The 13,189-nt window shown below is 37.5% G+C and overlaps 1 protein-coding gene across 5 annotated transcripts in view; it reads right to left on the bottom strand.

Annotated features, from left to right (window-relative positions):
- LOC120784015 (CUB and sushi domain-containing protein 3-like) overlaps nucleotides 1-13,189 on the bottom strand; it is a 160,438-nt gene that overhangs the window by 99,231 nt on the left and 48,018 nt on the right. For all 5 annotated transcript variants that reach the window (XM_040117427.1, XM_040117423.1, XM_040117425.1 and 2 more), the window contains exons 24-27: nucleotides 11,663-11,801; nucleotides 10,008-10,195; nucleotides 9,453-9,647; nucleotides 5,094-5,210 (exon numbers count right to left, since the gene is read on the bottom strand). In XM_040117427.1, the coding sequence (XP_039973361.1) occupies nucleotides 5,094-5,210; nucleotides 9,453-9,647; nucleotides 10,008-10,195; nucleotides 11,663-11,801 (639 nt within the window). The remainder of the gene's footprint in view (nucleotides 1-5,093; nucleotides 5,211-9,452; nucleotides 9,648-10,007; nucleotides 10,196-11,662; nucleotides 11,802-13,189) is intronic.

Below are 13,189 nucleotides of genomic sequence, written 5' to 3'. Positions count from 1 at the left end.
ATCAACTTGAAAACCAAAGGTTGTCGCATAAAGTCAATGCAGTCACTCAAGTGAGTGCTCAATACACTCAAATTTGACAGAGGCAAATTTGAGTGCGGCCCCATAGCAAAACTGCGTATCAAGTCAAGGTGGGGCCAGAGCAGAGTTCATAGTTCATATTAGTTTAATCACATTGAGCTTAGGGTATATACTGTAAGCTGATGCAGGCAGACAAGGTAACGATTTCTGCGTGGGATGCAACTAGTCATGTACTAGGGTGGCCCCAGGCATAATCTTACTCTCCAGCGAACATCACTGATGAGTCAACAATCAGCCCCCAGGGTCAACGTTTTTATGATCGTTCTCTACAGCACTCTGTTTCTCTCCCCCTCTTCTCTCATTCGCTGTCTCACTCATTATAACTCTCTTGCTCATTATCACACTCTCCATCTAACTTGTTCTCTCTGAGACTTTCACACTCAGCTAAGATCTAAGTTCCCCTTTCTCATGGTTAGACTCACTCCTTTTACCTCTTTCAGTCTCCACAGTCTCTCTCTCTAACTTATTCTCTGTCCATCTTGTTACAGCCCAGATTTGTTACTGCAATCTGTCAGTGCTCCCATCTTGCCTCCTGACACATTATTTGGAAATCATTATGCATATGTTGTCTTTAGTATTATACAGACATACACTGGAACTATAAAAAGCCTCAGGCAGATAGAATGAGGTGACCGAATGCTCTGTTTATGAAAGTTAACCATGATTAAAAATGTGTGTGATCTGCTATAAAACATTGCTAAAATTAGGTCAAGAGTTAGAGGCATATATGGTGACATGGTTAGTGTTGCAAGGAAAAGCAAGGAAAGCTTAGACTCAATTTTTGACTTCAGACATGTAAAATGGCTTTATGACAATCATCTCAATTTGAATAACACATTTCCCATTGCAAAAGAAAAAAAAAAATATATATATATACAAGAAATATGATGGAGGGTCCTGCTAATTGGAAGAATTTGGCTCACCTCTGAAGCCATCAAATATTCACATAGGAGGCTACACCAAACAAACACCTCCTCAAGGCTAAATACGAACTATACAAACTTAGGCTGGAAAAAAGAATCATTTTACTTGAAGCACAGTTTGGCATTTTTTTCAAAGATAAATGGGCCTCCACATGTTTTGGTTTTTTTTCTGTTTTTTTTTTCCATTACCATATCCTGCTGGAAGTAACGGACAAAAAAGTTATACACTAGCCACTGAACTTGGTGTAAACAAGACTGAATTCCTGTGGGGCAATGTATGTCTGTATGTTTACAAGCAGTGCCCAAGGGCAAAGGTTGAGTGCCATGAATAATTCATCTCTTTAAAAGAGAAGCAGAGTTACTGTTATAAATATGACTACAACAATTTTTTCTGACACAATAATTAAACATTAAAGGGCAGATGCACATTGTTCCTTAATGACAACTGAATGGTGCAAAGTAAAATTTGCCATGTACAGAGCATAAGTATGAGTGCTGAAGTATCAAAAATGAAGGCTCACAAATGATTGTAGTTTTTTTTTTTTTTTACAGACTATACGCACAGTGTGCTTTAAACAATGGTTTCTACTGTAATTTTTGTCATCATCCACTGCGATTCAGTACATAAATGCCAATATTAACATGTTTGCACATGGATAAGAGCAGAAACCAGGTATCTTAATTGTAAATATAAGTCATGTAGGACCAGCAAGTCATTTGAAAAAAGGAAGACATTTATCTGTGTGATTTAGGTGATGCTTCAGGCAGAAATGCACTTGATTACACTTCTGTGCATTATGATATTATGGGTGGATGTTTATTATGTGCATATGTTATGTTAGTATATTAGGTGCACGACGTGGCATGGCAAAATGCAGTCGAAAGGAAAACACAGACACATAAAGGGAAAGTATGCACCTATTCACAGGATTTGATCAGTCATTGAGACAGTAACCATGACAGCTTGGGTAAAGTAAGTAAAATCTACAAAAACAGTACTATATCTACCCCCTTCTAAGCTGTCACAATCCTTTGCACTGGCAACCTGTTAAAACACATAGAGTAAGCCTGTCCTTTTAGAAAAAACAAATGCAAAACCTAGCTGATTATTTCATTAGGATTAGTTCTATATGTATGCATGCAAAAGCCTTGCTGTTAGGAAAAAATTAAAGTTCCGTGTAGGTAATGGCTTATACTGCAGTGCTTGACAGTAACAGTCGCCCAGTTGCAGCAGGCAACAACATCTAAACCTCTATCAACCTGGTTGGACGACAAAGCAGCTACAACAAATGGTGAATTCCTCACCTTGGTGCAGAAGGAAAATGAGAGTGCTGCTGCTGCATTTATTTACTCTTGTAGACAGAGTGTACTGTCACTACTTCACCAGTCAGCCAGGTGCATAAGCAACAAAACAGCCAACGTGAAAAAAACATCACTAATTGGCTTACTCTGTCACAAATGGCAAAGCTAAAATTAAAGGAAGATTTTTCTTTTTTCACAACCTGTGATAATCTTATCATCTGTGCGATAACTGCCAAGATCTAGTAACATGGCAACACTGTACATTATAATGCAAAATCAGGTTATCCTTGAAAAACTTTTCAACAGCGTTTGTTATTTCCTCAAATATGAAGAACACTTTCCAGTCCTGCCTTGTTTGCTACAAATCCAGATCAAATATGCAGCAGTTGTGATATGACTGATAAAGATCAGGCTTACAGGAGATAATTATTGTCCCTATTGCAATTTACCTCATTATACTTGAGGCTACTCTGTAAATATGCAATTAAATAAACATTTGTCTATCACTGTTAATTTTATTTTGCTTTATTAGTGACACTGAGCCGCTTTCAGTGATATGGCACTAACTTTATCAAATATTCTAAAAATTATCATCAAGAGCATATGGTTTCATAATTTTAAATGAAATGTACTCCCACTCTGAACCTGCTTAGTTTTCTGACAAGTAACACTGACAGAGTATGTTTGCAAAATACTGTATAGTGTTTCAAATATTCAGAAACATTTTACTATACATATATCTATAACAAGGTTTGTCTAAACACTTGTAGCTACACCTTGAGAGCAAAACACAAAGACATGCATCCACAAAAGGAATAAAGGTGTAAAACCCTCAGGTCACTGGGCCAGAGTCATGAAGTGATATTTCCAAGTGACCCTTCCCCGCCGGATCAACCTGGTTGATACAATGTCTCAAAGGCTTATGATACACTATCGGTCATACAAGGGACAGACTAAGACACACGTACTCTACCCTAGGCGCTTACAAATTTCAATTACCTCTATCGTAGACACTGAAATGTGATTTCTGCTATCTCTTGCCAATAGGATGGACCCAGCTGCAAAATGGCTACAGAGAAAAACAGAATTTCTCTGCATAGTATTCTATCTGGGGGTTAAAATCTCTACAATGTTAGACTTTCCATACAGTACTTTTCCTTATTTTTAATCTAATTTAACACACATGATTAAGTAAAATAAATTAATAAAATAAAACAAATAATGTGAGGGTGGTGAGGTGGTTGCAATATGCTGTAACAAGTCAGTGTCCAGGTTTCTCATAGCACTTACATGAACAGATAAGCTCAGTTTTTTCGATTGTCATTGCAGCAAATACTAGAGAGGTTGTTTTACACAATTGGGGATAAAATTCACATATTACTAGTGAAATGAGATGCACAGCCTTTAGATAATTTAAAGTTTCTTCGTACTTCATAGCTAGAGTTGTAGTCCCAACATTTTCAATTTGCTCTACCCAAGCTGTGAATCCCAATTGCTTTGTTAGACTACTACTCAGAATGTATTTCCCTCAAGCCACGCCACAGCAGTCTTGCTCATCATGACTGGGACTTTTCAATAGGCTCTGTGTCTGCAGTCCCTGGAATAAATTTGCCAGCCCAGGCTGGAATGTTGCTTGGCAACTTCCACACTCCATTAAGCTTTTGCAGGCAGTTTTAGCAAAGGCTGCATTTGCATGCAATATTTATTCAAAAAAAAAAAGGAAAAAGAAAAAAAAAAGACCTGTGGGTTCCTGGACTCCACGAGCAGTGGGAGATGGCAACAGAAGATGTAAACTGTGGAACAGGATCATCACACAGGGGATTAATCTGTATTTCATGGGAACAGGGCTTTACAGAATAAAAACCTTGCCTATTATTTCAGCAGCCCTTTATGACTAACATGGAATATTGAGCAGAAGTGCATCAAGGTCTTCTAGAGATCTTTGCTGAATTATATACATACAGCGGCACATGGATAGACCGAGCAACAGTGCGTTTGCAACTCTCCGCTGCTTGACCTTCCTCTCCATTACCTATGGTACAGAGCATTTTTCATGTCAGCACAATCAGTTTTTATTTGCCCTGATTCTATTCTGCTTTCACACCTCTGGCTAAAGCCTAAATACTGACATTCTTCAGGTTGTGTTTCAACTCCTACATAAGAGTGGGAAACCACCAGAAAAGGGGCAGCAGTCCCGACAGGATGTTGGCAGTGAATTCTAAAAATTGTTGTATTGATTAAAATATGATTCCATCAGACAAAAACCACTGTGAGCAATAGCAGTGGCCATCACTGAGCTTCTCTATTCATTGTGTAACCATTGGCTCAATGTTTTTCCAATTCAGTTGTCAGATATGAAACAAGTATACAGGGATTGAAATTTAATCCAACAGTAGACAAGCATTTAAACTGTGTGTCAATGGCAGTGACCATCAAACATACCAATCCAAACTTAAAAAACACTGAAATGAATGAAACACAAACTAATTGCTACTGGGAAATGAATTATGCAAGTCTGGACATTTTGATTGGTAGTAGACTGTAACCTATGACCAGCTTTGAGAATAAGCCTCCATTTCTGCCCAGTCTATCCTCTATCCTCACCATTAACTGAAAACTCACAGAAAACACAAACATCTCTCTCAATCTCTCTCAGCCTCCACCTTCAAGTTTGAAAGTAAAACTTTTTTTAAGGACACCGACACCATATATGGTCTATAAGCAGCTGTTGAACAGACTATAAGTAACAATTTTCTGAAACTCTGTGAAAATAATGCTTGAAATGCTTACCAAAGTCCCCAGGGACGAAGATGTCATAGACACAGCTCTGGCCTCTGGTGTAATTATGTGGATAGTTTGGGGACAGCACAGTTCCCTCTGAACTTGTGAAGTGACCTCCGCAGGGAGCTGCGGGGGCAGGAAGGGAAGCAACAGAAAACAGTTAACAAATGTGAAACCAACCAGCTTACAACAGCGGGGGAAATAAGGCAATAAAATACAATCAGCAAATCCATTTTAACTGGCCCAAGTGCACAGGTAAGCAGTTCATATAACAAAATGAGATGAAAAGTCACCTTTGAACTTTCAGTTGCTGACAAATGTAATTTTGGCCAGCATACCAAAATAAATTGACAATTGAGAGACACTTTGGGGACATTTTCAAGAGGAAAGTGAGCTATAAACAGACAGAAAGAGGAGTCTGAGTTCTGTTTACAGGGTTAAAACCCAAAAGGGAAACAACCAGCCAGGAAAAGTACTTTTTGCTTTCAAAATACAGAAAATCACCACCAACCAAGAAAACACACGATCAAAAACGATCCACACGCCTGTGACTTTAATCAGCCCGCATCGCCCAGCAGCATATTTAGAGAAACTTAAGATTCAGCTCTTCAGCCAAAACAGGCGTTCTGTCAGCAAATTGTGTACATCAGAAGTCCAGATGCTCTTGTTCTGAAATTGCTAAATAATTATTCAGAATCTTAATTGACTAGAACATCAGAAAACACTATCCATTTAAGTTACTATGCAGTAATACAGTTTGTGCTGCTAAAGCCCCAGTAAAGTAAAAAGACCCCATCCACAAGAGGGGAACCAACACCTGCCTTTTAAAAGTACTAGCTTCAACCAAAAATCATACCATTACATGTTTGTAGTAAATTAACTTATACATGCACAATCACCATAGTGTCAGCAGATATTCAGTTGGCAACTAGGTTCATTAATATAAGCTGTGCACTGTCCTGCACCTGCGTCACATCTCAGAGTCAATCTTAAGATGTTAATGATGTATCTAATTTGCCAAGAGGCCCTCTAATGCATTTGCCTCAAACATCATGGACCAAGCCAACAGGTGGGGGAGCCTCGACTGTAAACAAACACGCACTCATTTGTCGAAGGAAGCTGTCACCAGCTGCTCTGAACCCCCTGTGGCCCACACAATGCACATGTCACTGCTGTTTCACTGATCAACACAGGAAAAGATGAACAAAAGAGATCAGAGGCACTAAGGTAGAAAGATGAATCAGCATTTATCTGCATTTGGCTGTTGGAGCAGCAAGAGGCATGTAATCAAACATATGTGATGATGGCAAGTGGGATTCTAATTCAAGCAGATTTGTCAGACAGAATGAGAGCCACAGTGCCATGGTGGGTGAGGAATTTGAAAATGCCGCTGGAGGGAAGGAGGTCACACTGACCTGTCAATCTAAAGCAAATGAGAGCAGCACTAAGGAAAGGAGGGCATTCTCAAGATACGCTTTAACGATTTCAGTCTGACAGGTAAGAGTAATTCTAAGGAGAAGTGGGCACACTGCAACACCTGTGATTTCATTATACAATCTTGTATTGAATCTTGAATCTATTATTTTGTATTCTGTAAAAGACTAATGAGTAGGAATAACCTAAATGCCCAGAAAAAGTTATTGCTCAAATTTTGGAGTCGTGTGTTTTGTTGGTATGATATTGAGTATTAGTTTACAACCTATGATCTCATTGTATAATGTTTTATTTCAAAAGAGCTTAGAAAATCCTCAAAATGCTAAATTTTCACATAATTTGTTGTTATATGTGACCTTTTTAAAAATGTGAGAAGTCCCTACAGTATTTGCAGCTGCTAATAGAGGAGTTTCAATGTCTTTAGATTTTTGACTGATTACATTTGAAGGACATTTACCCAGCCATGTAATCCACTTCACTTAAACAGACTTGGGAGCTAATTGAACCATCACAGCACGATAAAACAAATCTATTTCACTTCATGTATTAGGTGAAATACTAAAAGGTGGACAGACCATGGATTCAAAAGAAATGTAAAACATGACCATCAGACCTATGGTTACAACTAAAGCCCAAGCAGTACTAGATTTCTGAGGCCTGTATCAAATCAATATTAAAATAAAAATTAAAAATAAAAGATTAATAATATGTACACCCATAGTTTTCTTTTCTTTTTTTGATACATAAATATAATAAACTAATTTTTGATAAGGATTCCTCAAAGGAACTATCCGTTAGTTTTTGCTATTGCTATATAGCCAACGTTAGCATTAACAGCTGTTATACCTCTTCATCCTCTCCTGTTGGACTGAGGGCAGACTGGACGCTACAGAGACTTAATATCGCAAAGTAGTATTACGAGATGGGCCAGGCTGGGGCTAGCTGGTTAGCATGCTAACTTCAGTAGAAGAAAATAAGTAATAGAAATAGAAGGAATGAAGTTTGATGTTGAATTCACAACGTTTCTTCTAGACTGGTAGGTAAACTGCTGCTAACGTTGGCTAGGTAGGGATAGTAAAAACTTACATATAGCACCTTCAATGGTGTCCTGTGGAGTCTTCTTGCAAACAAAAGTTACTCCCCAAAATGCATTGTGTGTATCCTTGAGGTCTAGCAAACATGTTGAATGTATTTCCTTCCTCATAAAAGATTTGCAAAGCCAATGTTTTTGAATATCTACAATCAAACATTTTTTACATCCATGTTTACTGGATTGTAGTCTTCTTCGAAAAGAAAATACCATGGTCTGAAATGTAGAACTTTTGTACATATACCGGATTTGAGTACATGAACTAGGCAGATTTTTTAGCATGTCTGTGTATTACTGCTGTCCTTAATACCCTTTAACAACAAAAAATACAATAGAAATCAGTCTTGTCCACAGTTACTGACTTTTTAAAGTAAAGTTCATGTTTTGCTTGTTTGGGAAATATTATCAGCTGCGGCTTATTGCTAAATAATGTAAAGAAACAGGAGCAGGCCATATGTTGGGGCAGCTGAAGCCTTTGGATTTAGCCTTTAGACAGTTAAGTAATCAATTCAGATTTGGTCTCAAAGTGAAAACATTAAATGTTGAGTTGCTGATGGACCATTCAGTAAAGCAGATAACCTGAGGGCTGTTCAGTGAAGTTACACAGGTGCCAACTGTAAAAGTAATGAACAGTTCCCTGGTGTGAGAGTGGGTGCCTCCATTCTCCAATGCTGAAAATGAGAGCTGAATTCTTATTCAACCTTGTCCGATTAAATACTTTGAGGACTATTAAAAATGGTGTAATGCTACTAGAGGTTGAGCGCTGGGTTGTTATCTTGAAACTCCTCACATCTTTTCTCAGTTCTATCCTTGATACTGTGATTAGTGTGATGCTGCAAAGCTCTATGAAATACCTTCATTTTAGATTTGGCAATGAATAATAATAATAATAATGAACAATAATATCTGGTATATTATGTTCTTTGCAATAATCTGTGAAATTGTAAAACTATAAAATTCCTGCAACTATAAAATGGCCTAGTTTTCAACTAGTTTATGTCAATACTTTATGAGACTGCCTCAAATACAGCTAGTTTTCTACATAAATTAATTCTTCGGACCAGGTAAAATCCTTTCAGCAAACAAGAATTGTGGCTTTTATACTTTGTTTAATTCTTTTATTTTACTTCAAAACAAAGATTGCTTCACTTCTTGTGAAGTCAGGGCCATGCATATCATTAATATATTAACAATGCTTTTGTTCACCGATCATTTGTTTCATACTAATATTACTGCTTAGATTTACTGGAACTGCAGGTTTTATGTTTATTTTTTGATTTATTGGTTGGTCAATTGATAATCTGAAATTTTATGTGTATATAGAGATCCTGCTACTATCTGTGTTTACTGTGCTTAAAGGACAATACTTTAGTCTGATTAGACTGATAGGGTTCAGTTGTTGGAAACCATACCTGGCATCTGGCAGGTTGTAGTTCAGAGAAGGGCTAGTGGTATAAAAACTGATAGAAATTTTAACATAATATTATTTTTTCCAATTGGCAAAAGCTAGGATAATAGAGCCTTTGTTAAAAAAAAAAAAAAAAAAAAATAAAAATATATATATATATATATATATATATATATAAATATATTTTTTTTTTTTTTGGGGGGGGGGGGTCAAGAATTTGTCAAAATGTTAAAAGTTAACTATTAGGACCCTTTATGAACTATCAAGCTTCTCAAATATGTATAGTGTAATTTATCTTTTGTGGCGTCATCACATTTCAACAAATTTTCACACAGCACCATTCCTGAATCAAATAATATCAAATATTGACCAAACAGCTGGAGTGCAGTTCTCTACAACTAAGGTATTCTGTTATTGTTGAAGGATTGCCTCTCACCTTGACAGCTTGGTTTGGCTCTGTCCCACTCTGGCCTCTTGCTGTTGCCCATGACACACGTCAGAGTGGAGTAGCCTTGCAGCAGATAGCCAGCCTCACAATGAAATGTCACCATAGATCCCAGCTTGTAGTCAGTACCCATTCTCGTGCCATTCATCACATTTCCTGGATCAAAACATGCCTCCCGCAGTTTTGCTGCCAATCAAAAGAAAAAAGCTTTTAGAACAGTGACAACTGTCTAAAATCAGAGAGGTTTCTAATTAAGCAGAGATAGGTATAAATACTTCTACAGGCTGCAAGGGTCTGTTTGATTTAAGTAAACTGTTTTTAAAAAATAGTATGGTAAACATGGTGGAAATGGATAGGGGTGAATCTGAGGCTATTCTCACAGCTGGCATCAACATTAGATAAAGTAATTTTGTACAGTAGTATACTTCAAAGACTTTCTTTTCTAATTCATTTATTTATGTATTGAACAAAATCCCCTGCTGTAATACATAAACATATTCTGTGAAAATGTATACAGAATCCCACTTGCACAGGACTTCAGATTACCTTTGTATTCCAAATGAAAGCCGGTGTAGCTCACAGAGCCGTCACTACGAAATGCCAAGTACATGAAGTTGGAGGTGCTCTCAATCTTCTCGGGAAGTTTACTGTCTTGGAAACTGCCAATCAGATGAGCACTGCTGTCTGGCCCATCATAGATATACAAGAAATCATAGTTGGGCTCAATACTGAAGCTGTGACAAGTGAAAGAAACAGACAAATGAGAGATAAAACAGTTATTATTTTGCAAAGTCTTAACCACCAGATTGTACAGATTGTATGACAGATTTCAAATGCATTAGGGTTTCAAACTGAGTGTGCACCGCAGTGCTAGAAGTGAGTCATGCCAAGCGATTTGTTTTGCATCTCCAGACAAAGAGATAAAAAAAGATATCTCCCCCAAGAGGTGAGAAGAGATTAAATTGTTGTGACACTGCGGTGGCACAAAATCTTCCCAGACGGCAGTGGCAATGCAGTGTGAAAAGATCGTTTCATATTGTAGTGCTGTATATCAAATCACATGCCGCAGTGAGAGAGAGAGGAGCATTTGTTTTCAAAATAATGAGCGCGGTTTATGACAAAAATGTAAATAGCTTTGAGATAATTGCATTTGAGTTGGATCAAGGCAACTCCAATTTAAAATCATAACTCCATCCTTTCATTTGGCATTCCCAAGAGAGAAAGCAGCACTGTGCTAACTCTATTAGATGTTTGTTTTGAAGGACAAAGTTGAAAAAGAAACGTGGTGAATTTCTCTCCGACTTGAGAAGAGGAAAAGTTGGTGGGAGTGCAGAAAGAACCAATGTACCTGTGCCTCTTCTCTAGCCCTCCATAAAAAGACTATAAAAATAACACTCAACAGTCAAGAGAAAGCATGAAAAGTTCCCTCAGGGCAATCTGAGTTCACTCTGCCAGTATTGCTGCTACATGCTTAGATTGCAATTAATAATGGAAAGCCTATGGTCTGAATATCATTCAGCCTAAGAAATGAGCTGCACTCATATCACATCTCTGCCTGCAATATACAGTATTCATCCAGAAATCTTGTTTCACCACGTTCCAGTAAAGTGGCTGGAGTACCTGCCTTCTAGATGTTTGTAGAGGCACTGCGGCTTCTCCCCTATCTCCCAACACACCTGAAAAACTCAAACTCAGGTTCTCTGCTTAACACACATGGCCAACTTTGCTCAATACCTTGATGTTATAGCTGGTTCCACCGCAGAAAACAAGCAATTCCACAGCACAGCCTGAGCTGCCATGCATCCACTGATATCTGACTCCATTTTGTTTCAGGTAGGTTACAAACATAACACAGGTTTAGGGAAAGCTTCATCTTGTAAGCCACTGGACCGTGTACTTAAGGGACAACGCTGTTTTTTCACTGTCTTCTGGTATTTTTTTTGATCTGATTCACTGTTCAAATTCTGTAGAAACCTTAAATTCCTGGATATCCTTTATTAATAATTATTTTAGATATACATTAGGAACCCCTTTGCTTTAAAATACAAATAGACCAAATGTGCCTGTTTTTCACATTTACATCTGGCCATATACTGTAGACATCTAGTGTACCCTCAATTTCATTTAATGTTGTTTTGCTTTATGTTTTGACTAAAAGCAACTAAACAAAGCAAAGTGGACATAGTAGCCTCTCATATTACCTGATAAAAGCCAATGAGATGACATAGTCAGAGTGGACAGCAATGAGCCAGTCACAGTCTTTGCTGTGGGGGTAGGGGTGTGGGTAGTTGGGAGAGAGGATGAATCCTGAAGATCCAGTCACATTCCCACCACACGGTGCTTGAAAAAGAAAAAAAAGGAAGAAGAGGTGGATGAAAAAAATGCATACAGTGATCCCAACGAAAGTCTTTAAATGTGCTTGCCCTGCTGCAAACGTCTTTGGCTGAGCTGAATTCAGTTCTTTCAGTTCAGACAGGTAAGGTATGAGCACTTCTAGGTCATTAAATATAATTGAGTCAAATTCTATAACCTCTCTCAACCTCTATCTGCAACAACCATCAGATACTGAAGTGACATCAAAGACCATTTCTAACAACATTAGTAAGACTATACCAATGTTTTCCCACATTATGATGACATTAGCTATTTTTTTGACACTTACTTACTGAGGTACTGGACATTTCTGGTACATTTCCCAATTAATCTCTGGTGTGGCCTATAAAGTGTTTTAATCAGTGTTCAATAGGTCAGCTCAACACTCACAAAAAAGGTTTTACATTAAGAAGTTGTACATTTCAGGCAAGAATAAAATTTGATAAATATGGAGAACAAATATGCAATTCAACAAATATGGAGAATAAACTTTCTAACTATAAATTATTCAAGCAACAACATGCATCTCTGCTTCTTAAAATGGATCTCAGCTTTTCCATTTATCAAGACTTTTTCAGCTCTCTCAACAATCCAAATGTCACAAATGGAAACATTTTACTAATTGCTCCTTTATGTAAATAATCTTGATAATGTTTTCAACTGTTCTTTGCTACAGTACATGACTCCTGGATCTCAATGGAACTGCAAAAATTAAGCAGATACTGTATGAAACATATTAAACTAACGAGATATTAAGACAAGTTAATAATCAAGTAACGACTATGGAAAAATTATATCTTACTGTACTGTACTCATGTTTATGGGATTTTTAATAACATTTTTGGTGCCTGAGCTTGTCAGAGGAATTCTTTGTGCCTAACTCTCAAAGCCTCACAAAAAGCTTTACTTCTCATTTGTGGATTTGAAGAAAAGTATCAGCTGTCAGTTTCAATACTAGAAGCATTAGCAACACGCTGATGAGTATGTTGCTCTTATTTAGTGTGATAACATTCGTAGTAGTATAAGGGCACCTGATATTTACATCAAGTTTCGACTCAAACAGACGAAACTGCTTCTTCTGGCATTACATTATCCTGAATTGTGTGATCTTGTAATTGCATTGTGAGACCTCCAAATGCCTAGATCTTCTCTGGCCAGAAAAAAACTCAGTTAAACCAGTTGGCAGCAACTCAAGAGCATTTAGATTTCTTTGGACCTACTTAGTGTAATTATTTCTAATTGCATTGTTAAGTAATTAGCTGTTAATCTCTAATACGACAACATGTTGGGAGACTATAGAGTACTCAGTCTTTGGATACACAAGTGGATTTGTCTACATAAGGGTTGGCAAAAAC

This window comes from Xiphias gladius, chromosome 22 (genome assembly GCF_016859285.1).
Source record: "Xiphias gladius isolate SHS-SW01 ecotype Sanya breed wild chromosome 22, ASM1685928v1, whole genome shotgun sequence".
NCBI classification, from domain to species: domain Eukaryota; kingdom Metazoa; phylum Chordata; class Actinopteri; order Istiophoriformes; family Xiphiidae; genus Xiphias; species Xiphias gladius.
Note: the sequence above shows the minus strand (reverse complement) of the source record. Positions and strands in the feature narration are given on the sequence as shown.